Source organism: Passer montanus, unplaced genomic scaffold (assembly GCF_014805655.1).
Source record: "Passer montanus isolate IOZ18808 unplaced genomic scaffold, ASM1480565v1 scaffold223, whole genome shotgun sequence".
NCBI classification, from domain to species: Eukaryota; Metazoa; Chordata; class Aves; order Passeriformes; family Passeridae; genus Passer; species Passer montanus.
Genome location: NW_024366849.1, coordinates 76,088 through 101,901, shown reverse-complemented (window position 1 = coordinate 101,901; position 25,814 = coordinate 76,088). Strand labels below are relative to the sequence as shown.

Here is a 25,814-nt window from a genome sequence, read left to right as displayed (position 1 = left end):
CAAAATCCTGCTTGGAGGTGGAAAAATTCCATGAGGAGCTGTTAAATCCTAAATTGATGTCTTGTGAAGGCTGAGCTGGGACAGAGACTGGGCAGAGTCACAGAACAAATCAGGGATCGATGGAAAGGATCTCATCCATGGATGCACCTGGGGCAGCACCAGAGCCCAGCCAGGGCTGCACCCAGGATGAACCCAAATGGTCCCAAAATGAACCCAAATGGTCCCAAAATGAACCCAGGATGAACCCAAATGGTCCCAAAATGAACCCAAGATGAACCCAAATGGTCCCAAAATGCACCCAAGATGACCCCAAATGGTCCCAAAATACACCCAAGATGACCCCAAATGGTCCCAAAATGAACCCAAGATGAACCCAAATGGTCCCAAAATGCACGAGCGCTGCCGGGGTCTCTCCCTGGGCTCAGCTCTGCTCCATGTGCACATTGCAGTTCAGTGTCCAACCCCAGTGCAGCCCCTGCACTCCCATCCTTGTTTTTCTCTCTGCAGCCCACGGGCTTTGTGCTCCTGGGCTGGCATTGGGATCATTTGTCCTTGGTGCCCAGCCCAGCAGGAATTGTTTTGTGTCCCTGCTCTGTGCACAGAGCTCCCCATCCCATAATGGGAGCCCAGACCCACACCCCAAAGCAGCTCAGAATGTGGAAATAGAAAATTAAACCCTGGGGGATAATTGTCAGCCCAAATCATCCCAAATAACACCACAGAGGGAGGAGTTTGGGATACTGGAGGGCAGAGTGACCTCAAACAAGTTTTGGGATGGGTGAAAAAGGGAGGAGCCCATCCCATGTTTGCATCCTGTCCAGCTTTATCCCAATTTATGGGAATGGCATGAAGGAAAACCTGCATCTCCCCAAAAATGTGGGCTGAGCTCAGTTCCCAGGGCAATGCTGAGTGACTGCAGAGGTGCTGCCTGTTCCCAAGCCACTTTTTGTGGGATTTAGGGATCATTCCTTCCAGTTGTTTGCCTTGATTCCAGATGAACCAAAATCCATCAAAACAGAGCTCCAGGATTTTCCTCCAAATCCATTTGGTGACAAGAAACACCACAAACACACCAAAAGCTTGGGGAAACTGCAGGAATTTGTTAAAAAAACAGAAATAAGAGTGAAACTCACCCCATGGTTGCTCTTGAAATCTGGGAATTTGTTGAGGACACAGATTTGAGCCTTTGGGAAGAGGGGGTGACTCCCCAAAACCCGGAGAAGCGCGCTGGGATCCACCTTGGCTCCCGTGGATGACACCAACCTGTGAGGAGGAACAAGCTGGGATTTGCTCTCCAGGGAATTTGTGGCTCCTCCAAAGCACATCCTCCTAATTCTCACAGCAGGGACCCTTGGAGAGCCACTGAATTAATTAAAAATAATGTTAATAACTGGCAGAAGGGATTGCCTCTGGACAAAGAACATTGCACACAAATTAGTGTTTAATGAACTTTGTATATTGGTGAATTACCAAATACCTAAATTACAGAGAATTTAAAGATATTCATGTGTCTGGAGGTACTTTTTCAGGCACAGTTTTGACTTCTGCACTCACGGGGGAAGCAATCAATCACAGTTTTACATGAGACATATTTGAAAACACTTTGCTCAGAAGACAAACCTGGAAATTCCTGGGATCCGACAGAAGAAATCCCAAAGATGTGAGGATGTGCAGGTGCAAGGTGGACTCACCTGAGCAGCCCCAGCACGCAGCCCTGCTGCTCCCTGCTTATGGAGAACTGCTGCAGGATCTGCTGCAGCCTGTGCAGGGCTGAGCCCTCCCTCTGCACGTACTGCTGGTGGAGCTTCTTCCAAGGGATGAACTGCAACGGGAGCACAGGCAGCAGCTCTCACCTGGGGCACTCCAGAGGGGGCTTCCAGCGGGAAGGAGAGGAGAAAGGGGGGAGTGATGGGGGTCAAAAAGGAGCTGGGGGGGAAAGGGAGATGGGGAAGGAAAGGGGGAAAGAGAGGGGGGAAAAAGAGAGAAGAGGTGGGGAGAACAGAAGAGGGAAAAAGGGAAATAAAAGAGAGAGGGGGAATTCATGGATTGTGGGGAAAAAAAAGAGAGAAGGGGGAAAAAAAAGAGAGAAGGGGGAAAAAAAGAATAGGAGGGGGAAAAAAAGAAGAGGGAATTCATGGATTGTGGGAAAAAATCATGGGATTTACAGAAATGAGGCAAACAGGGCACGGATGAACCCATGAAATAATCCCAGAGGGCTCCTCACCCACAGATCCTGGATGCAGAGGAAACAACTTTTGGTCCAGAAGACCAAAAAAAACAAAGGTAGCAGACCTAAAAATTCCTGGATTTTGGGAAGAATTATGGGATCTAAAGAACAAAGGGAGGCATGGATGATCCTATGGGATCATCCCAGAGTGCTCCTTACCCGTGGATCTTGGATCTTTTGGTCAGAAGACCAAAAAGAAATGGTAGGAGACCTCAAAATTCCTGGATTGTGGGAAGAATGATGGGATTTAAAGGAACAAGGAGGCAGGCAGAGCAGGGCTGATCCCATGGGATGATCCCAGAGCACTCCTTCCCCACAGATCTTAGATACAGAGGAAACAACTTTTGGTCCAGACCAAAAAAAATGGCAGGAGACCTAAAAATTCCTGGATTTTGGGAAGAATGATGGGATTTACAGGAACAAGGAAACAGGCAGAGCAGGGCTGATCCCATGGGATGATCCCAAAATCCGAGGTGATTCCACAGGAATCATGGGAACCAAAATCTGGGATGATCCCAGAGCGTTCCTCACCCATGGATCTTGGATTTTGGATATAGGGCAGCAACTTTTGGTCCAGAAGACTAAAACCAGCAGGAAATCTAAAAATTCCTGGATTGTGGGAAGAATGCTGGATTTAAAGGAACAAGGAGGCAGGCAGAGCAGGGCTGATCCCATGGGATGATCCCAGAGCACTCCTTCCCCACAGATCTTAGATACAGAGGAAACAACTTTTGGTCCAGACCAAAAAAAATGGCAGGAGACCTAAAAATTCATGGATTTTGGGAAGAATTATGGATTTACAGGAACACGGAAACAGGCAGAGCAGGGCTGATCCCATGGGATGATCCCAAAATCTGAGATGATTCCATGGGAATCATAGGAGCCAAAATCTGGGATGATCTCATGGGATGATCCCGGAGCATTCCTTACCCGTGGATCTCAGATTTTGGATATAGGGCAGCAACTTTTGGTCCAGAAGACTAAAACCAGCAGGAAATCTAAAAATTCCTGGATTGTGGGAAGAATGCTGGATTTACAGGAACAAGGAGGCAGGCAGAGCAGGGCTGATCCCATGGGATGATCCCAGAATTCCTTACCTGTGGATCCTGGATTATCTCCCTCCAGCAGCGACACACCAGGCTCAGGCTCTGGTACAGATCCAGCACTGGCAGGAAAGCAAAAATATTCCTGAGGATTTCAGGAGGAAGATCATTCATGGATCCCTGAGGAACCTGCCAGCTCCGAGTGCCCAGGAGCCCGTAGTGGGAATCGGGAAGGGGCTCCACTTCCAGCTCTTCCCATTCCTGCTTGACCCCACTGAGCGCTGGAATTTTCTCCTCAGGTTCCTCCCAGAGATCCTGCTCTGCTTTGGGAATTCCTCTTTTGCTGGAATGTCCCATGGGAGGTGGCACCAAGTCCTGGGAATGCTGGGAAAGGGAGGGGCTGCTGAAGGAGTCAGGAGGTCCAGGGAAGAAGGGATCCAGGGGCTCTTCCTTGATCCCACAGCTGGGCATCCCAGCAGGTCCCACTTGTGGTGCCTTGGCGATCCCGAAGAAATCCGAGATTTTCCTCTGCCGGCCTGGTGCTGCACAAAGGGGAAAAGTGGGAATGAGTTCTGTGCAAATCAGGGAATGGGGAAGAATTCGGGATTTTGGAATGTTCCTTCCCTATCCCAGGCTGCTCCAGCCCCAGTGTCCAGCCTGGCCTTGGGCACTGCAGGGATCAGGGGCATCCCATCCATGGCTGCCCTCTGGCACTGGCAGCCATTCCCTGGCTCCTGTCCCTTGTCCCCAGTCCCTCTGCAGCTCTCCCGGAGCCCCTGGGATGTGCTGGAAGCTCTCCCTCCCCTCTGCAGGGACCATTCCCAGCAGTACCTCCGCGGTGTCTGGGTGTCCCGCGGGCGGGATGAAGGCCCCGGGCTGTCCCTCCTCCTCCTCCCTGGCACAGGGGCTGGCGCAGCGGGGCCGAGCCCGGGGCGCTCTGGGCCAGGGCCGCGCACTCGGGGGCCGTGAGCCGCCTCCTCCTGCAGCCCCGCATCCCTGCGGGGAATCCAGGGAAAACCCGCGCTGTGCTCCGCTCCATCCCTGCGGGGAATCCAGGGAAAACCCGCGCTGTGCTCCGCCCCCGGAGATCCCGGGGCACCAAGGGCTTGGGAGGGATGGGGGGAGGTGATTAGTGCGGATATCTGGGGTGTGCTCCGCCCCCGGAGATCCCGGGGCACCAAGGGCTTGGGAGGGATGGGGGGAGGTGATTAGTGCGGATATTTGGGGAATTATCCCCTTTGGATATTTGGGAAATTATCAAGTTTGGATATTTGGGAAATTATCAAGCTTGGATATTTAGGGTATCAGCTTGGATATTCAGAGTGTGATTTAGTTTGGGTATTTAGGGTATGATTTAGTGCGGATATTTGAATTATCAAGTTTGGATATTTGGGAAATTATCAAGTTTGGATAGTTAGGAAATTATCAAGTTTGGATATTTGGGAAATTATCCCCTTTGGATATTTAGGAAATTATCAAGTTTGGATATTTGGGAAATTATCCCCTTTGGATATTTAGGGTATCAGCTTGGATATTCAGAGTGTGATTTAGTTTGGATATTTAGGGTATGATTTAGTTTGGATATTTAGGAAATGATCTGGTTTGGATATTTAGGAAATGACCTGGTTTGGATATTTAGGAAATTATCTGGTTTGGATATTTAGGAAATTATTCCGTTTGGATATTCAGGGAATTATTCAGTTTGGATATTTAGGAAATTATTCAGTTTGGATATTTAGGGTATCAGTTAGTTTGGAAATATTTAGTTAGGAATTCCATCCCAGCCAGAAACTCCCAGAGAAGCTAATATAAATAAATATAAAATATAAATAAATATATAAAAATATAAATAAATGCTGGATATTTAGGAAATTATTTAGTTTTGATATTTAGGAAATTATTCAGTTTGGATATTTAGGAAATTATTCCATTTGGATATTCAGAGTGTGATTTAGTTTGGATATTTAGGAAATTATTTAGTTTTGATATTTAGGAAATGATTTAGTTTTGATATTTAGGAAATGATTCAGTTTGGATATTTAGGGTATGAATGAGTTTGGAAATATTTAGTTAGGAATTCCCAAAATAAAACAATAAAATAAAATAAAAAGAAAATTTGAAAATAAAATAAAACCAAAAAATAAAAAACTCAAAAAATCCAAAATAAAACAATAAAATAAAATAAAAAGAAAATTTGAAAATAAAATAAAACCAAAAAATAAAAAACTCAAAAAATCCAAAATAAAACAATAAAATAAAATAAAAATAAAATTTTAAAAATGAAATTAAATGAAATGAAATCACGAAGTCACTTTCACACGGAGGAAATAGGTTAAGAAAACTCTTTTTCATGGGATTGATGGAATTCTTTTATCCCTTTTTAAACTTTTAAGCATTTGAAAGAACAAGCCCTGTTGCTCCCAGCCTGGATCCAACATTCCAGCACCCAAACCGAGCCTTTCCACGCTGGGATCATTCTTCCTCACAGGAAATTTATCCCATTTACAGTTTAAAATAACCACCCTGGGAATTATTCCCACAAAAAACCAAACCTTGCTCGAACAGGCACAAACTCCTCTCTCCTGGCTCCAAAAAATCCCCCAAAAATGGAATTTTTCCCACAAAAGATCCCAACCCAGCAGGAACGGCTGCACAGGACGAGCAGCACTTTCACTTTTGCTTCATTAATTTATTTATTTCCATGTAACACGTCTGCAGCAGCCCCAAAAAGCTCCGTTTTCCTCTTAGGGCAGGACCCAAGGAGCAGCCTGCTCATTCCTTGGGATGATTCCAGGGTTTTTTCCCAGCCTGGATGATTTTTGGGATGTGCTGCTCCCTCCTGCTCAGCTCAGCAGAGCTAAAACCCCTCAGCTCCCCGGGGAGGCCATTTCCCAACATCCCAATTTCCTCAAAACTTCCCCAAACAGGGGAAATGAGGCAAATAAAAAGGAAAAAAAAACAAATTCAAGACACTCCCGAGGTTTTTAGGGATGTGCTGAGGGAATTTGGGGCTGGATTTGATGATCCTAACGACCATTTCCAACCAAAATCTACTTAAAAATGGAATTTCTCCCTCAGGCTTCACCTGCATCCCTGTTTTTCCCCGATTTCCCGTGTGGCTTCCAGGGTCAGACATTCCAGGATCAGAGGATGGAGGGAGAGGCTCCAGAGGGATGAGAAATATCTGGGAGGAAGCTGGAGCTGCTCCCTTTTCCCCCCAGGATGCCCTTTCCAAACCCTTTTCCCACACGGATGCACCGGCCTCGTCCAGAGGGTCCCCTCCTTCCCAGGCCCCCCCATTCCCAAAGCCCCAATTCCAAGGATTCCTGCATTCCCAAGGAATTCCCTGCTCAGACAAGAGTCCCTCTGCTCACTCCTCCACCCCGTTATCCCTTTGGCAAACCCTCAAATCCCAAGGATTCCTCCATTTCCAAGGGTCCCCCCCAAATCCCAAGGATTCCCCCATTCCCAAAGGTCCCCTCAAATCCCAAGGATTCCCCCATTTCCATGGCTCTCCTCAAATCTCAAGGATTTCTCCATTTCCAAAGGTCTCCTCAAATCCCACAGAATCCTCCATTTTCAAGGGTCCCCCCAAATCCCAAGGATTCCCTCATTCCCAAGGCTCTCCTCAAATCTCAAGGATTTCTCCATTTCCAAAGGTCTCCTCAAATCCCAAGGATTCGATTCCCCCATTCCCAAGGGTCCCCTCAAATCCCGGGATTGCCCCATTCCCAAAGGTCCCCTCAAATCCCAAGGATTCTCCCATTCCCAAGGGTCCCCTCATACCAAAGGATTCCCTCAAATCCCAAGGATTCGATTCCCCCATTCCCAAGGGTCCCCTCAAATCCCAGGGATTGCCCCATTCCCAAAGGTCTCCTCAAACCCCAAGGATTCCTCCATTCCCAAGGGTCCCCTCATACCAAAGGATTCCCTCAAATCCCAAGGATTCCCCCATTCCCAAAGGTCCCCTCAAATCCCAAGGATTCCCCCATTTCCATGGGTCTCCTCAAATCTCAAGGATTTCTCCATTTCCAAAGGTCCCCTCAAATCCCAAGGATTCCCCCATTTCCATGGGTCTCCTCAAATCTCAAGGATTTCTCCATTTCCAAAGGTCCCCTCAAATCCCAAGGATTCCCCCATTCCCAAGGGTCCCCCCAAATCTCAAGGATTCCCCCATCCCCAAAGGTCCCCCCAAATCCCAAGGATTCCCCCATTTCCATGGGTCCCCTCAAATCTCAAGGATTTCTCCATTTCCAAAGGTCTCCTCAAATCCCACAGATTCCTCCATTTTCAAGGGTCCCCCCAAATCCCAAAGATTCCCTCATTCCCAAGGGTCCCCCCAAATCTCAAGGATTCTCCCATTCCCAAGGGTCCCCCCCAAATCCCAAGGATTCCCTCATTTCCATGGGTCTCCTCAAATCCCACAGATTCCTCCATTTTCAAGGGTCCCCCCAAATCCCAAGGATTCCTCCATTCCCAAGGGTCCCCTCATACCAAAGGATTCCCTCAAATCTCAAGGATTCCCCCATTCCCAAGGGTCTCCTCAAACCCCAAGGATTCCTCCATTCCCAAGGGTCCCCTCATACCAAAGGATTCCCTCAAATCAAAAGGATTCCCCCAATTCCCAAGGATTCCCTCATTCCCAAGGGTCCCCCCCAAATCCCAAGGATTCCCTCATTTCCATGGGTCTCCTCAAATCCCAAGGATTCCCCCATTCCCAAGGGTCCCCTCAAATCCCGGGATTGAAGGATTCCTCCATTCCCAAGGGTCCCCTCATACCAAAGGATTCCCTCAAATCAAAAGGATTCCCCCAATTCCCAAGGATTCCCTCAATTCCCAAGGCACCTTCAAAGCCCCCTCAGTGCCAATGCCCCAGCTCCAAGGATTCCCTCATTCCCAAGGAATTCCCTTTTAACCCCTTCTCCGCCAAGAGCCCCCCTGGTCACTCCCCCATCCTGTGACGCCTCATTTCCAATCCCTCAGTTCCAAGGATTCCCCATTTTCCAAGGGTCCCCTCAGGCCGAAGGAGCCGCCATTCCCAAGGTCCCCTCAATGCCCAAGCTCCCCGCAGTGCCAAACACCCCTTTCATACCAAATCCCCCCTCATTCCCGAGGGTGCCCTCAATCCCAAACCCCCCAATCCCAAGGATTCCCCCATTCCCAATGGCGCCCCCAATGCCACAGCAGCCTCCATTCCCAAGCTCCCCTCACAGCCAAAGGTCCCCCGCCGTGCCAAATGCCCTTTGAATATCACTCCCCCGCCTTTGCCAAGGGTGCTCTCAGTGCCAATCCCTCATTTCCAGGGATCCCCTCATTCCCAAGGGCCCCCACATTCCCAAAGGAACCCCATTTCCAAGGGAACCCCCTCCCGGCCCCCCCCCCACGCTGCCCATTAATGGTCGCGCCCTCTCCCCCCGGCCTCACCGGCTCCCGGCGCTCCCGGCACCGCGCGCTCCGCCGGCCCCGCCCCCTCCCCGCTGTCCAATCAGAACCCGGAGCAGCGCCCAGCGCTGTCCAATGGCGCGGCGCTTCCGGGTTGGGCGGGGTTTATTTACTTCTCCCCTTGGCGGTGACGTCAGTGCCTCCGCGCGTGACGTCACGAGCGCTCCGCGGCGCGCGGGTGGGTTGGGAAAAAGCCGGGAATTTTCCCGCGGGAATTGCGCGGCCTGGGATGGGCTGGGGAGGGAATGGGGGGGGATCCCAGACTGGGGGAGAGCCCCTTCCCGGGAGCCCCGAAGGAAACGGGAATTTCCCTTTTTTTCCTGAGGAAAAAGGAATTTTGGGGTTTTTTTCCTGAGGCAAGGAGGAATTTTATTTTTTTTTCCTTGAGGAAAAAGCGAATTTCCCGTTCGTTTGGGAGGGAAAAGGGAATTGCTGCTTTTCCTGGAGGAGGGGTCGGTGTCTGACTGTCCACAGGGAAAAAGAAATGACTCGTTTTTCAGAGGAAAAAGGGGATTTCAGGTTTTCCTCACTGAAAAAGAAAATTATGTATTTCCAGCCGGTTTCCGGCTTTCCTAAGAGGGACAGGAATTTTCGAGTTTTCCCAGAGAGAATGGAAATTTCTGTGTTATCAGGGGGAGAGGCTGGTGTCTAATTTTCCTGAGGGAAAATTGAAATTCCTGGTTTTCTTGAAGGACAAACCCATTCCTGATTCTCCATATGAAAAAGCAAAGTTCTGTTTTTCCTGATGGAGTGGCTAATTCCTTGTTTTCTCAAGGAAAAAGGAAGTTCCTGGTTTTCCTAAAGGAAGAGGGAATTTCAGGTTTTCTGGAGGAAGAGGTGGAGTCCTGGTTTTCTTGAGTAAAAAGAAATTGCTCATTTTTCCCTGAGGAAAAAGGGAATTTCAAGATTTGCTGAGGGAGACTCTGGTTTCTGATTTTCCTAAAGAAAAAAAAAGGAATTTCTTTTTGCCTAAAGGAGATGCAGCTTTCCTGTTTACCTGAGGGAAAGGCTGATTTGTGGTTTTCCAGAGGGAAAAATGAATTTCTGCTTTTCCAGAGGGAGCATTTGGTTCCTGGGCATCCCAATGGAAAAATGAAGCTTCTGGTTTTCCTGAGGGAAAAGGGACTTTCTATGGGAAAGGTCAGATCCTGGATTTCCTAAGGAAAAGAAAATCCTGTTTTCTGGAGGGAGATCAGACCCTAATTTTCCCAAGGAAAAAATGGAATTTCTGCTTTTACTGAGGGGTACCTGGATTTCCTAAGGAAAAGAAAATCCTGTTTTCTGGAGGGAGAGATCAGATCCTAATTTTTCCCAAGGAAAAAATGGAAATTCTGCTTTTACTGAGGGGTGACTGCTTCCTGGATTTCAGAGGGAGAGGAAAATTCCCACTTTCCCTGAAGGAGGGGCCAGATCCCGGTTTTCTGAAGGACAATTTTTAATTATCCAGAGGGAGAAGGCAATTTCTGCCCATCCTGAGAGAGAGGCTGATCTGGGGATTTCCTGAGGGAAAATTTCCCATTTTTCTGGCAGTAGACACCAGGCTCTGCTTCTCCTGAGGGAAAACCTCATTCCCACCTATCCCAATGGCCCAAACCAACCAAGATACCCCCCAAAATCTTGATTTTTTTTACCTCTTTCCCCTCAGGCCCGGCTCCATGGCAGAGCAGGAGAGGCCATGGCAGCTCCTGAGGCTGGTCCAGGAGGGAAACCTGGATGTGCTGTGGGATTTGTGGACTTCCTGAGGGAAAAATTCACATTTTTTCTGGAAGTAAGCACCTGGTTCTGCTTCTCCTGAGAGAAAACCTAAGGATTTGTGGATTTCCTGAGGGAAAAGTTCCCATTTTTCTGGAAGTAGGCACCAGGTTCTGCTTCTCCTGAGGGAAAACCTCATTCCTGCTTATCCCAACACCCCAAACCAACCAGGACATCCCCCCAAAATCCCAATTTTTGGGTCTCTTTCCCCTCAGGCCCGGTTCCATGGCAGAGCAGGAGAGCCTGTGGTGACTCCCGAGGTTGGTCCAGGAGGGAGACCTGGATGTGCTGTGGGATTTGTGGATTTCCTGAGGGAAAAGTTCCCATTTTTCTGGAAGTAGGCACCAGGTTCTGCTTCTCCTGAGGGCAAACCTTATTCTTCCTTATCCCAACCCCCAAACCAACCACACTATCCCCCAAAAATCCCCAATTTTTTACCTCTCTCCCCTCAGGCCCGGCTCCATGGCAGAGCAAGAGAGGCCGTGGCAGCTCCTGAGACTGGCCCAGGAGGGAAACCTGGATGTGCTATGGGGTTTGTGGATTTCCTGAGGGAAAAATTCTCTTTTTTCTGGAAGTAGACACCAGGCTCTGCTTCTTCTGAGGGAAAACCTAAGGATTGTTGGATTTCCTGAGGGAAAAATTCCCATTTTTCTGGAGGTAGACACTAGGCTCTGCTTCTCCTGAGGGAAAACCTAAGGATGTGTGGATTTCCTGAGGGAGAAGTTCCCATTTTTCTGGAAGTAAGCACCTGGTTCTGGTTTTCCTGATGGAAAACCTCATTCCTGCTTATCCCAACCCCCAAATCAACCAGGACATCCCATAAAATCCTGATTTTTTACCTCTTTCCCCTCAGGCCCGGCTCCATGGCAGAGCAGGAGAGACCAAGGCAGCTCCTGAGGCTGGTCCAGGAGGGAAACCTGGATGTGCTGTGGGATTTGTGGATTTCCTGAGGGAAAAGTTCCCATTTTTCTGGAAGTAGGCACCAGGTTCTGCTTCTCCTGAGGGCAAACCTTATTCTTCCTTATCCCAACCCCCAAACCAACCACACTATCCCCCAAAAATCCCCAATTTTTTACCTCTCTCCCCTCAGGCCCGGCTCCATGGCAGAGCAAGAGAGGCCGTGGCAGCTCCTGAGACTGGCCCAGGAGGGAAACCTGGATGTGCTGTGGGATTTGTGGATTTTGTGAGGGAAAAATTCCCATTTTTCTGGAGGTAGACACTAGGCTCTGCTTCTCCTGAGGGAAAACCTAAGGATGTGTGGATTTCCTGAGGGAGAAGTTCCCATTTTTCTGGAAGTAAGCACCTGGCTCTGCTTTTCCTGATGGAAAACCTCATTCCTGCTTATCCCAACCCCCAAATCAACGAGGATATCCCCCCAACGCAGCCTCTGCTTCTCCTGAGGGAAAACCTCTTTCCTGCTTATCCCAACACCCCAAATCAACCACAATGTCTCCCAAGATCCCCATTTTTGGGCTTCTTTCCCCTCAGGCCCAGCTCCATGATGGAGCAGGAGAGGCTGTGGTGACTCCTGAGGCTGGTCCAGGAGGGAAACCTGGCTCTCCTACGGGATGAGCTGAGGCTGGATGAGATTCCAGAGGCTCCCAGCTGGCGCTGGGGACGTTTGGGAGATTCCCTGCTGCACCACGCAGCTCGCTTGGGACACCGGGATGTGCTGGAATTCCTGGTCCTGGAGATTGGGATGGACATGGAAGTGACCAATGGGGACTACAAGAGACCCCTCCATGAGGCTGCTTCCATGGGACACCAGGAATGTGTGTCCTTCCTCCTGGAGAGAGGGGCGAGCGTGGACTGCTTGAAAAAGGCTGACTGGTAGGTGCTGGGATTTGGGATTGGGTGGGGAAGGTGGGAATGTGGCTGCCAGAGGCAGTTTGGGATCGTGGGATGGATAGGAAGGAGCTTAGGGATCATCCAGGGCCACCTGGGGTACCTTTCCCTATCCCAGGCTGGTCCAGCCCCAGAATCCAGCTTGGACATTCCAGGGATGCAGGGGCAGCCCCAGCTGCTCCTGGAGCAGCTCCATGGATTCCTCTGGATTTGCTCCAGCAGCTCCAGGTCCTTGCATTGGGATCCCAGAGCTGGACTCCATGTGGGATCACCTGAGTGGAGCAGAGGGGCAGAATTCCCTTCCCCGGCTGCCCACACTGTGGATCCATTTGGATTTTTGGGAGAAATTCCAGCCTTATCCCTGCTTTGCCCCCGTTTCTCCAAAAAGCTGTAAATTACTGCTCCACTCTTCCCTTAGGGATGGGGATTTCTGGAAAAGGAAAGCAAGGATTCCCCTCAGCTCCCAGCTGAAGGCCTGGGAAGGTCCTTTGCAGCTGAACTGCCACAAGCCCAAAGGCAGCATTCCAGAGTGGGAATTGAGGCTGTGCCAGCCTGGAGCTGAGGCCAACATTCCATGAGCCTGGATTTGTGTGGCCGTGCTCTTCCACCCATGGATTAACACCAGGGAGCTCTGCGCTTCCTAAGGCATATCCAAACCTTTGGAAAAAGTCAAATTTGCCTTAAAAACACAGAATGCTCTGAGGGACTGCATGGAAAAGGAGCTGGAGTATTCCCAGCCTGGAACAACAGTGCTGTAAAATCTCCTGGCTCCTCAGGCAAAGCACCTGAATCACATTTGTCATCCCAGGTTATTTTATTTCCCTGGATCTCCTTCCAGGACTCCCCTGATGATGGCTTGCACCAGGAAAAACTTGGGAGTGATCAAAACTCTGGTGGAGCACGGAGCCAACCCGTTGCTGAGGAACAAGGATGGCTGGAATTGCTTCCACATTGCCAGCAGGGAAGGGCATCCCGAGGTGCTCCAGTACCTCCTGGATGTGTCCCCAAGCTGCTGGGACACGGAGAGCACCACGGGGAGAACTCCTCTGCACACAGCAGGTACAGCAGGGAGGGAGCCAGGGAAACCTCTGGAATCTCATCCAGCCTCAGGAAATCCCCTAGGAGATCCAGGTTTCCCTCCTGGACCAGCCTCAGGAGCTGCCATGAGCTCTCCTGCTCTGTCATGGAGCCAGGATTGAGGGGAAAGAGGCAAAAAATCAGGATTTTGTGGGATGTCCTGGTCGAATTGGGATATTGGGATAAGCAGGAATGAGGTCTTCCCTCAGGAGAAGCAGAGGCTGCTGTCTACTTCCAGAAAAATGGGAATTTTCCCCTCAGGAAATCCACAAATCCCACAGCACATCCAGGTTTCCCTCCTGGGCCGGCCTCAGGAGCTGCCATGGCCTCTCCTGCTCTGCCATGGAGCCGGGCCTGAGGGGAAAGAGACCCAAAAATTGGGATTTTGGGGGGATGTCCTGGTTGATTTGGGGTGTTGGGATAAGCAAGAAAGAGGTTTTCCCTCAGGAGAAGCAGAACCTGGTGCCTACTTCCAGAAAAATGTGAATTTTTCCCTCAGGAAATCCACAAATCCTTAGGTTTTCTCTCAGGAGAAGCAGAGGCTGCTGTCTACTTCCAGAAAAATGTGAACTTTTCCCTCAGGAAATCCACAAATCCCACAGCACATCCAGGTTTCCCTCCTGGACTGGCCTCAGAGGCTGCCACGGCCTCTCCTGCTCTGCCACAGAGCCAGGCCTGAGGGGAAGGAGGCAAAACATTGGGGATTTTGGGGGATAGTGTGATTGGTTTGGGAGATTGGGATAAGCAGGAATGAGTTTTTCCCTCAGGAGAAGCAGAGCCTGCTGCCTACTGCCAGAAAAATGGGAATTTTTCCCTCAGGAAATCCACGAATCCTTAGGTTTTCCCTCAGGAGAAGCAGAGCCAGGTGCTTACGTCCAGAAAAAAAACAGGAATTTTTCCCTCAGGAAATCCACTAATCCCACAGCACATCCAGGTTTCCTCCTGGACCGGCCTTAGTAGGTGCCACAGGCTCTCCTGCTCTGCCATGGAGTCAGGCCTGAGGGGAAAGGGGCCAAAAATTCAGGATTTTGGGGGGATATTGTGGTTGGTTTGGGAGATTGGGATAAGTAGGAATGAGTTTTTCCTTCAGGAGAAGCAGAGCCTGCTGCCTACTTCCAGAAAAATGGGAATTTTTCCCTCAGGAAAATCAAGAATCCTTAGGTTTTCCCTCAGGAGGAGCAGAACCAGGTGCTTACTTCCAGAAAAATGGGAATTTTTCCCTCAGGAAATCCACAAATCCCACAGCACATCCAGGTTTCCCTCCTGGGCCAGCCTCAGGAGCTGCCATGGCCTCTCCTGCTCTGCCATGGAGCCAGGCCTGAGGGGAAAGGGGCCAAAAAATGGGGATTTTGGGGAGATATTGTGGTTGGTTTGGGAGATTTGGATAAGTAGGAATTAGGTTTTCCCTCAGGAGAAGTAGAACTAGGTGCTTACTTCCAGAGAAATGGGATTTTTTTCCCTCAAGAAATCCACAAACTGATCTTTTCGAATTCTTGGGATCCTTGGATCAAGTTCATCTCTCCCTGGCACAGATGGATCTTAGCTCCCTTGGGATATGGATATGATTTTCCTTCCTGGTGTGAAAAGCTGGGAACTGCTCCTGGAAAACCTCCCCAGCTCCAAACACATCCCGGCATTTGCAATTCCTGAAAGCAGCAGAGCTGCTGAGGGGGACTTTTTGGGATCTGCCTGGGGATGGATTTCTTCATCACAGCCTCAAGTTGACCTGGGGAGGTTCAGGTGGGATATTGGGAAAATTCCTTCCTGGAAAAGCTTGTAAGCATTGGGATGAGCTGCTCAGGGCAGTCCCCATTCCTGGAGGGATTTAAAATCCACGTGGATGTGGCACTTGGGGACAGTGCCAGTGGTGGCTTTGTTAGTGCTGGGAATGGTTGTGCTCAAGCACTTTCCCAACCAAAATGACTCCATGATTCCTAATAAACTCCAAATTTTGGAGTCCCCTTGCTCTCATGCCATGGTGAGAATTCCAGGAGTCCTTTCCGAGGAGGGGAGGACAATCCCTGCTGGGAATACACAGGAGCCCACCATATCCAATTCCCTTTCCCTGCCCTTTTCCTTGCTTTTAAGGGATATTTAAAGAGAATGGGCAGCTTTAGGAATCCCAGCCATCCTCAGGATTGTTGGGAAGCACAAGAGGGCTCAGCCCACATCCAGAGTGGGAATCAGGCTGTGCATTCCAGGTCTCAGCAGCAGAGATGAGCCCTGGCTACCCAAACTCCTTTCCCAAAGGATTTAATTGGGATTGACTGCCTGGAAAATCCCGAGGTGTTGGGAGGAGCCCCTGCTGTGCTGTCACTCCCGTGGCTTCCCCAGCCCTTGCTCTGTCACTCCTGGCTCATCAGCAGTGACAATTCCAGCCCTGGGGCACCACTGAGTCCTTGTGCTTGACCTGGGAATGAAAAAAACAGGGAATGAGTTGTTGGGATCACAGCAGGTTGCCTGAAGTGGCTGATCCCATTTTTTTTTTATGTTCTCCCATCCCTGCCCAATTCCAGGTGTTGTTTCCATGGAGCTGGCAGCTCCTCTCCCTGCAGGAGGTGGATGTTGGGTTGGGATTTGGAGGCTGAGGGGATGGGACAGTGTGAGGAGCAGGGTGAGCTCTGGGATTTGGGATTATCCTGTGGGAAAGGGGGAATTCTGACCTTGGGCCAAAGTCATCTCCCCGCCTTGGGATATGGGAATACAATTGGGATCCAGCACTTGGATTCTGCTTCCTGGAGGTGTCTCCACCTGTGTTTTCTTTGGCAGAGCCACCAATCCACAATTTGGGTGGATTCCTGGAATTTCCTGACCCTGGAGCAGCAGCTGGAGTGGGAGTGACTGGGAATTGGGAAGGGCTGGAATTAGGAAATTATGGAATTAGGTCTTAACCCCCCAGTGCAATTTGATCCCAAACTGCTGCTCCCTGGCTTCCCCACACTTATCCCAGGGGATATTCCCAGTTCCCAAGGCAGGAGCAGGGGTGGGGGGCTGGAGATGGTGTTGGAGCTGCCAGGGGAAATCATGGCAGGACCAACTGCCTTTTCCCTGGGTTTCCATGGATTTCCATCCCAGGGGTGTGGGTTTGAGCACATTGACCCGTGACCAGGCCAGCTGCCTTCCTGAAGGGTCATTTTCTCCCTCCTGCAATTATTTTTTGTATTAATAAGGGTTGATTCCTTCAGCTTTGTTGCTTCTTCTATCCCGAGGGAGGAAAGCTGGGAAGAGGTAATTAGAGGATGTGGAATGCAGCAGTGGATCCCAGCTGTCCTGAGTCTCTGTTCCTGATAAAAGATGGAATTGTGAGGGATTTTTCTTCCCGTGATTTGGGTTTTCCATCAGCTCAGGTGAAGAACAGGCGAGGAGCAGGAGCAAAGAGCCAAAATCTGGGAATCCCTCACTGGGATTGCAGCTGAAAGTTGCCCCTGGGAGCAGACATTTCCCAGGAGCCCTTTTTCCACCACCTGATGGAGCAGCTCCAGCCTTGGTTTGATACTGTTTTTCACTTGAATATGTTCCATTTGTTTTGCAAAATGACCTGCAGGGAAAAAAAAAAAATTAAAAAAAATCTGGATCAAAGCAGTGTGAAGTGAAATGTTTAAAAAATCCAGAAAAAACTGGAATATTTCAGTGCCTCGGGTTCACACCCTCCCCCTCTGTTGTTGTTTTCCCTCTGAGATGGGTGAGGATGATGAGATGGGAGTGGCTGAGGAGGGCTGGGAATGTTATCCAGCATTTCCCCAGCTGCCTGCTCTGGGTTCCTTTTGCTTCTCCCTGATCCCAATTCAGGAATGAACAAATAATTGGGAGAAACCCTCTTTGTTCCAGCTGAATCCTGTGGCAGATGGAGCCAGCCCATTTCCCTGCTCCACCTCACATTTCCCAATGGAATCAGAGGAAGGGAAGCCTATATTTATTTTTTTTAATCCCACCAAAAAATTGATGGGAATAAAGCCCCTTGGAGCCCTTCCCTCATCCCAAAAGCATCATCAACCCGAGCATGCCTCACTGTAGGAGCACAATGCCACAAACCCACAACCAATCCATGTTTTTCCTGGTTTTTTCCCAGCAATGCACGGCTGTTCCCAGGTTGTGGAGCTGCTCCTGGAACGGTAAGCAGGCTCCTTCCAGCTTTTTCTCCCCCAGCTCCCATTCCCTGCCAGCATTTGGACACAGAGGATGCTTGTGCTGCTCCACTGGGGAAGCACAGCCCAGCTGCCCTGCCCTCCCTCCCGAGGCTGGCTCCTCCTGCTCCAGGTTTTTCCCAGCTGGGAGAGAGACAAGGATTCCCTGGGGGTGGGCTCCCTCTTGGTTGTGACACAAATCCCAGTTATGTAACTCAGCCCTGGCTTTGTTTTCCCTGCTGATTCATTCCCAGTGTGACAACAGCCAAAGCAGCTTCTCTAGGCTGGGCTTATCCTTGTTTTCCCAGGAAATTGCTGGGAAGTGGCTTTAAATCAGCTCTGTTCCCTTTCTCTGTTCTCCCTTCCCTCCCCAGAGCTGGAGCTGATTCCCTGGGAATCACAGCTCATCCCAACCTGTCCATGTTTGGCCCAGCATAAACAGCTCTGAGATCTAAGCCAGGCTTTAATTCAGTTTTCTCTCATTTCACTGGAGTTCAACCTGAATGAGGTTGGTGGGCTCTTGATTTTGTACATCATTCCATGAAAATCAGATTATTCCCTGCTTCCAGTGCACACCTTGTCCCTTCTGGAAACCCTCTGGTCAGGAAAAAGGGAATTAAAAATTATCTGTAGAGCCCAAACGAGCTGAACCAGATCTCTGATCCAAAAAAAACCCCACAAATCATTCCCCAGGCCCTAAAACACCAGGACAGGTTTATCCATGGTCTGTGGACGAGCTTTATATATTCCATTTTCAATCCCAGCTGCTGAGAGTCTCCTTCCATAAGGATTTTGGAGTTGCCCACAGCTCTGTTGTGTTTTTTCTCTCTCATTTCCAGGTGCCAGTACAAACCTGACAGCAGGGACAGCTGTGGGGTCACTCCCTTCATGGATGCTCTCCAGAACGGGCACGTGGGCATCGCCCGGCTGCTCCTGGAGAAACACCAGGTGGGTGCCAGAATTCCTCACTGCCTGCTCCAGCAGCTGAGCCAGGGCTGCCAGGACAGGTGAGCCACCTGTTCATCGTGGCTGGAGCGTAAGGAAGCGAGTTCCCAAACTGTAAAGAGAGAAATTGTGTAAAAAGGCAAATTCCCCCTGGAGGAGAGAAGGATTTGGCTGAGTGAGGTGGGCAGGCATCATGGAATGGTTTGGGTTGGACCTTAAAACCATCTCCTTCCTTGGGTTGGAAGGACCTTAAAACCATCTCCTTCCTTGGGTTGGAAGGACCTTAAAAATCATCTCATTCCTTGGGTTGGAAGGTCCTTAAAACCATCTCCTTCCTTGGGTTGGAAGGACCTTAAAAATCATCTCGTTCCTTGGGTTTTGAGGACCTTAAAACCATCTCGTTCCTTGGGTTTTGAGGACCTTAAAACCATCTCCTTCCTTGGGTTGGAAGGACCTTAAAACCATCTCATTCCTTGGGTTTTGAGGACCTTAAAACCATCTCCTTCCTTGGGTTGGAAGGACCTTAAAAATCATCTCCTTCCTTGGCTTGGAAGGACCTTAAAAATCATCTCCTTCCTTGGGTTGGAAGGAGCTTAAAACCATCTCCTTCCTTGGCTTGGAAGGAGCTTAAAACCATCTCCTTCCTTGGGTTTTGAGGACCTTAAAACCATCTCATTCCTTGGCCTGGAAGGGCCTTAAAAACCATCTCCTTCCTTGGGTTTTGAGGACCTTAAAACCATCCCATTCCACCCCTGCCATGGGCAGGGACAGCTTCCATTATCCAAGGTGATTCCAAGCCCTGTCCAAACTGGCCTTGGACACTGCCAGGGATCCAGGGACAGCCCCAGCTTTTGTGGCAAACGTGTCCCCAGAGGTGCTGGAGTGGGACAGTGACAGCAGCAGTGGCAGGAGGGGACAGGACATTCCCAGCACTCCTGGGGCTGCTGTGGCAGAGCCAAAAGCAGCTCTTGGAATGCCCGGACTCAGCGTGGAGCCTCCAGTGGCCGTGGATAACATGGAAATGTCCATCCCTGAGTTATCCAGAGCTCCTCCCTCTCTCCTGGCAGCTCCTGCTCCTGTGCTGGCTCCCAAAAATCCCTGATTTCCTCCAGGGAATGCCATTAGAGCCCATTGTGCACAGCAGGAACCAGACCACTGCAATCAATAATTTACTGATGATTGATTGATTGATTGCTGGTTGGGGCCCTCTCATGGCTGATTCTCCCAGAGGTGTTGGTCAGATCCTGGATTTCCTAAGGAAAAGCAAATCCTGTTTTCTGGATGGGAAATTTGTTGTGGTTTTAACCTCACATTTCAGGCACTGAGGGTGGCAGAGGTGGGAAAGCTCGTGGAGGTTTCCTGGCAGTGCCAGTGCCTCCAGAGGGTGCTGATCTCATTTGGGGTGAGTGCCATTTCCATGGTGTTCCTTCCCTGCAGGCCTGTCCCACGGCCGTGGATGCCCTGGGTGCTCAGGCCCTGCACAGGGCAGCTGTGACAGCCCAGGATGGCTCCATCCAGTTCCTGGTGTCCGAGCTGGGCGTGGATGTCGACGGCAGAGCGACGTCGCTGCGGCTGCCAGCCCTGCACTACGCAGCCAAGGTTGGTCCCTGCTCCCAAATTCCCCTGGGGCAGCCTGTGCCAGGCACCTGAACCAGCCTGGGCCAGGTGTTTGCCACCACAGAGGATTTGCATTCCTGCCTCATCCTGTGCCCACCTGCTCCTGACCAGTCCCATTCCCTGTTTTCTGGGCGTCAAATGGAATGTGGGCAGCAGGGTGAGGGTGGGATTCTCCTCTGCTCTGCTCTGGTGAGATCCCACCTGCAGCACCAGATCCCAGCCCTGGAGCCAACAGCAGCAGGACCTGGAGCTGCTGGAGGAATCCATGGAGCTGCTCCAGGATTCTGCTCTGGAGCCAGCCTGGAAGAGCTGGGAATATTCCCCTGGAGAAGGGAAGGGTGCAGGGAGAGCTTCCAGCACATTCCAGGCCTGCAGGGGCTCCAGGAGAGCTGCAGAGGGACTGGGGACAAGGGACAGGAGCCAGGGAATGGCTGCCAGTACCAGAGGGCAGCCATGGATGGGATCTTGGCCATGAGGAATTGCTGGCTGGGCTGGAATTGCCAGAGCAGCTGGGGCTGCCCCTGATCCCTGCAGTGCCCAAGGCCAGGCTGGACACTTTGGGACACTGGGAGGTGTCCCTGCCATGGCAGGGGTGGCACTGGGTGGGCTCTGAGGTCCTTCCCACCCCAGGAATTCCATGTTTGTGTCCAGCTGCCTGCAGAGGAGGGACAGAACACGTGCAGAAGTGGGAAAGGAGAGCTGGGAAGGTGGGGGAAGCTCCCAGAATTTTATCTGTGTCCTTCACACCAGAGTTGTTTTGAATTCCAGAATCATTGGAGCTTTCTCCTCCTCCCAGACCATGTGGGGAGCAGAGCTCTGAGTCCTGCAACATTCCCTGGGAATGCAGAGCAGATCCCAAAGCTTCCCTGCTGACCAGGATCCCTCCTGGCATCCAGCTGGCAGCACAGGAATGTCCCTGCTCAGACCCAGGGATGTTAAACCCAGGATTTTAACAGCACTCTGAGCCTTGTAGTGGGAATTAAACCTCATCCCAGTGCTCTGCTCCTACAAACCCATCCGTGCCACTCCCTGGGAATGCTGGCACCATCCAGCCATGCCACAAAGGAGCCCTTTCTCCCATTTTCCTGGCCTCCTGCTCCCAGAAACCACGTTCAAAGCCCTTCTGGTTGCCAAGGGTACGTTGAACAGCAGGGCTCTGGGGGGAGTATAATGTGCCTTGGAGAAAATCCCAGCTCCTGGCTGATTTGGGAATGACTGGATGGGGTTCTCTCCCTTCCCTCCCTCAGTGTCACTTGGTATTTACAGCACCGTTTGTTTGCCTGGTGGGTTGTGTTTTTATCTCCCCCTTTTCTGATTCTTTTGCGTTTATAAACACATGAAAATCAAATTATTTTTTAAATTCACTTTGCTGCCGGGGCTGTGGCAGCTGCAGCAGTTCCTGGCTCGGTGTCTTTGCCATGGAATTTGGGTTTGCAGGGAAATGGGAGCCTTGGGATCAGGGAAGATGCTGTGGAATCCTATGGGAACAGGGAAAAATAGAGGATGTGGGGGGGATAAAAACAAGAGCTTTCCATTCCCAGGCTGCAGGACAAAGACTAATTCATGGCATTGAGGATGTAATTCCAAAATCAGGCGTGTTATTTAGGGAGAAAGGATTTAATTCTGGAAAAGCCTGTGCAGGGTGGAAGGAGGTGGGGGCTGTGCTGGGTTTTTCCCTGTGCAATTTGAAATTGGCTCCTGGCAGAGGAAGGAGCTGGGTCTTCTCCCAGGGGATCACAAATCCTGGAGGAATTCTTTGGGAAATACCAGTGCCTGAGGGAGGCAGGTGAGCAACAGCCTGGATCAGCAACAGGTTGTGCTCCTGGAGCTGGAATAACCCTGGAAAAATCAACTCCAGATCCCCTGGGAATTGGAGGGATTGGAAACTCAGAGTTGGAGAGACCTCAGGCCCTGCAGGGGCTCCAGGAGAGATCCCTGGGATAAGGGATGGAGGGACAGGAGCCAGGGAATGGCTGCCAGTGCCATGGATGGGATTTTGGGAATGAGGAATTGCTGGCTGGGCTGGAATTGCCAGAGCAGCTGGGGCTGCCCCTGATCCCTGCAGTGCCCAAGGAAGGGTTGGAGCAGCCTGGGACAGGGGAGGTGTCCCTGCCCGTGGCTGGGGTTGGAATTTGATGATTTTTAAGGATTTTTTCCAACCCAAACCATGCTGGGATTTTAGGAAGGTGCCTGGTGGCTCCTTTCTGACCAATTCCCATGGGATGGACACGATTCCCATGGGATGACAATTGCTGCCTCATGGATCTGCTCTGAAGGCAGCTGAGCCTGGTTCCATCTGCTCCCAGACCCTCTGGAGCTCCTGGAGCCCCCAGCCCTGCCCAGGACAGAGCAGGTCTGGGCAGTCCCAGGTTGGGGATGGATCCAAGCCCAGAGCTGATCCCAAACTCCACCTTCTGCAGGAAGGACATGGACACACCATCCTCACCCTGCTGTCCCTCGGTGCTGATCTCCAGGCCAAGGATGGGAAGGGCCGTTCTGGTGAGAATTCCAAGCTGCTTTTCCAAGCTTTTTGTGACACCAAGAGCTTCCATTGGCACATCCCAACCTCAGCATGCAGGGAGATGCCAAATCCATGGATACATTTGCTCTGGGAGCAGTGTGATGGATCATCCCAGGGGTTTTTTTGGGCATTTTGCATTCCCTGGCTTCCAATTTGCTGGAATTTCTGCTGGAGCTTTTCCCTTCTGGGAAAGAAAAGACCCAAACTGGGAATTTCCTGCTGGTTTTTCACCTGAGGAGCTCCATTGCTGCCTCTTCCCCCTCAAATTTAGCTGGAATGATCCTGTTGGAAGAAGGTTTGGATGGACAAACACAAGGATTGAGCTCTCCAGCCTCAATTCCTTAGCAAACAGCCTGGAAATGGCTGATGAGCAAATAATACCAGAGAGCTGGCACGGAAATGGAGTTGCTATAGCAATGCCAGAGAGTCAGCATTCCCAGTGGGAAAGGCAGCTCTTACATCAGCATCTCCCAAAAAAAAATTAAAATTAAAAAAAAAAGAGACAAATTTGATTCAGCCATTGCCAAAACTGGCAGGTTTCCCAGCCCTGGGGTTTGGTTAAATCCATGTTTCAGCAGTGCCATCTCTCCCTCCGCCCCCTCGGTGACTAAATCCCAGCTCTGCTGAGCTCATCCAACCCCGGGATGGTTTTTCCTGTGGCTCCTCCTTGGCTGGGTTGGGGTCACTGCGTCCTTGGGAAGCTTCTCATCCACACCAGGATTATCCAGAGGGATCAGGATGCCTCCTTTGGATCAGAGGGAAGGGAGATTTTTTACAGTGAGGGTGGGAGAGGTTGGGCTGGATTCCCAGAGCAGCTGGGGGTGCCCCTGGATCCCTGGCAGTGCCCAAGGCCGGGCTGGGCACCAGGCTTGGAGCAGCCTGGGATGGTGGAGTGTCCCTGAGTCCCTTCCATGGCAGGAGGGTGGCACTGGCTAACCCTTAATATCACAGAATCACAGAATTTCTAGGTTGGAAGAGACCTTCAAGATCATCGAGTCCAACCCATGCTATCCTATTCCTCAACTAGGTCATGGCACCAAGTGCCACATCCAGTCTTTTTTAAACACATCCAGGGATGGTGACTCCACCACCTCCCTGGGCAGGTGATTCCAGTGTTTGACCACTGTTTCTGTGAAAAACTCCCTCCTTAGGTCTAATAAATCACACTCAACGATCCCAAACTTAACCCCGCAATCCCCTCCCAACCCAAAAACCCAAACCCCTCCATAATCCCACCCTGGCAAAACTCATTTTTCACCCGTTTATTCCATGGGAATGCTGTTTTCCTGGAAACCAGGGTGATCTGAGGCCAGCTGCTGTTGTGTCCCCCAGCCCTGCACGTGGCCAGCGCCGGGCAGCGCGCGGCGGCCGCTGCCATCCTGCTCCAGGCTGGCCTCCAGGATGCTCCTGATGCCACGGGGACGCTGGCCCAGCAGCTGGCCACCAGGCCTGAGGTCCTCCAGGTCTTCAGGGAGCAGCAGGCAGCACGTGAGCAACAGGAACCTGCTCCTCCACGTGGGTATTCCTTCCTGGATTGAGGGAAACGGCTGATTGAGATCCCCGAAGTGAGGAGCCTCTTGAAATTAAGGATCCCACAAATAGGGGATTTGCCCCTAAAAGACAACCCTCATTAGTGTTTCCCACTAATGGAGAGGAGCGCTCCCAAAAATTAAGAAATCCCCCAAAGAGAGGATCCTCCCCTAAATTGAGGAAACCCCGACCCCCAAAACAGAGGATTCTCCCCTAAAACGAGGAAAAACCCCTAAATTGAGGAAACCCCGACCCCCAAAACAGAGGATTCTCCCCTAAAACGAGGAAAAACCCCTCAATTGAGTAAATCCCAACCCCCCAATAGAGGATCCTGCGGTAAATTGAGGAAATCCCAACCCCCAAATAGAGGATCCTCCCCTAAATTGAGGAAACCCCGACCCCCAAAACAGAGGATTCTCCCCTAAAACGAGGAAAAACCCCTCAATTGAGTAAATCCCAACCCCCCAATAGAGGATCCTGCGGTAAATTGAGGAAATCCCAACCCCCAAATAGAGGATCCTCCCCTAAATTGAGGAAACCCCGACCCCCAAAACAGAGGATTCTCCCCTAAAACGAGGAAAAACCCCTAAATTGAGGAAACCCCAACCCCCTAAATGGAGGATCCTCCCCTAAATTGAGGAAAAGCCCCTAAATTGAGGAAACCCTGACCCCCAAAACAGAGGATCCTCCCCTAAATTGAGGAAAAACCCCTAAACTGAGGAAAAAACCCTAAATTGATAAAACCCCAACCCCCCAAATAGAGGATCCTGCCCTAAATTGAGGAAAAACACCTAAATTGAGGAAACCCCGACCCTCAAAACAGATGATCCTCCCCTAAATTGAGGAAAAACCCCTAAATTGAGGAAATCCCAACCCCCAAAACAGAGGATCCTCCCCTAAATGAGGAAACCCTGACCCCCTAACTGGGGGATCCCCCCCCAGACTGAAAACTCCCCCAAACCTAGGTCTGTCCCCAAATAAAGAACCCCCCACAAACCAAAGATTTTTACCCAAAATCGAGCAGAGGAGTCAAGCTTGGCACTTGGGAGAAATGCTTTAAACAGGATTATCTCAAAATAAAATGGAGGTGATGGGCCTGGGCTCTTCCCTGGCAGGGTGGGGAGGCCCTGGCACAGATTTCCCAAAAAAGTTGGGGCTGCTCCATCCCTGGAAGTGTCCAGGGCCAGGCTGGAGCAGCCTGGGATCGTGGAATGAGGTCCCTGCCCACCCTAATTATCACATTATAAATTTATTTTCTTCTTTCACCTCTTCTGTGCAGCTCCCTGAACCAGAACCATCCAAGGGAAATTCTACTGCCAGGGATCCTCGTGGCTTTTCCTGGGAATTTCCTGAACATCCCCATGGAGAAGATCCACCTGGATCATGGATTTTGCAGCTCTTCAGGGACCACTAAATTGGTTTAATTTTCAATTTAATTTTCATTTGACATCTTTGGGTGGGACAGAGACTCTTGAAGCTGCATCAACCTCTTGAATCCTTTTTGTAGCCCACCCTAAACTGAGGAACCCCCAAACTGCGGACTCGCCCAAATTAAGAACCCCCTAAATGAGTGTCCCCTAAACTGAAGTCCCCCCCCCAAGTAAGTAAAGGACCCCCCCAAACTGAAGAACCCCATAAATTGAGGAGAACCCCCAAATTTAGGGACCCCCCCCATTTAAAGGCTCCCCCTG

General features: G+C 50.6%; 2 protein-coding genes across 6 annotated transcripts in view; one reads left to right on the top strand and one right to left on the bottom strand.

The window, feature by feature from the left end:
- The window catches only part of FBH1 (F-box DNA helicase 1), a 31,428-nt gene extending 22,709 nt beyond the window's left edge, over window positions 1–8,719 (bottom strand). Inside the window, exons 1-5 of one of the 4 annotated variants that reach the window (XM_039710086.1) lie at window positions 8,695–8,719; window positions 4,102–4,311; window positions 3,325–3,812; window positions 1,692–1,822; window positions 1,134–1,263 (exon numbers count right to left, since the gene is read on the bottom strand). In XM_039710086.1, the coding sequence (XP_039566020.1) occupies window positions 1,134–1,263; window positions 1,692–1,822; window positions 3,325–3,812; window positions 4,102–4,309 (957 nt within the window). In that variant the 5' untranslated portion in view covers window positions 4,310–4,311; window positions 8,695–8,719. Of the gene's footprint in view, window positions 1–1,133; window positions 1,264–1,691; window positions 1,823–3,324; window positions 3,813–4,101; window positions 4,312–6,355; window positions 6,664–8,694 lie in introns of those variants that run through there. The other 3 variants (XM_039710089.1, XM_039710087.1, XM_039710085.1) reach the window with 3 other exon arrangements.
- Window positions 8,720–11,957: 3,238 nt separating this feature from the next.
- Window positions 11,958–25,629, top strand: ANKRD16 (ankyrin repeat domain 16). Of its 2 annotated transcripts, XM_039710125.1 has the most exons (8): window positions 11,958–12,294; window positions 13,148–13,368; window positions 17,456–17,498; window positions 18,350–18,458; window positions 19,893–20,054; window positions 22,493–22,571; window positions 23,926–24,108; window positions 25,403–25,629. In XM_039710125.1, the coding sequence occupies exons 1-8, from the start codon at window positions 12,164–12,166 to the stop codon at window positions 25,408–25,410; spliced, it is 936 nt and encodes a 311-aa protein (XP_039566059.1). In that variant the 5' UTR covers window positions 11,958–12,163; the 3' UTR covers window positions 25,411–25,629. The 2 variants fall into 2 exon arrangements, with proteins under 2 accessions (XP_039566059.1, XP_039566060.1); XM_039710126.1 differs by lacking the exon at window positions 19,893–20,054.
- Window positions 25,630–25,814: the final 185 nt, after the last annotated feature.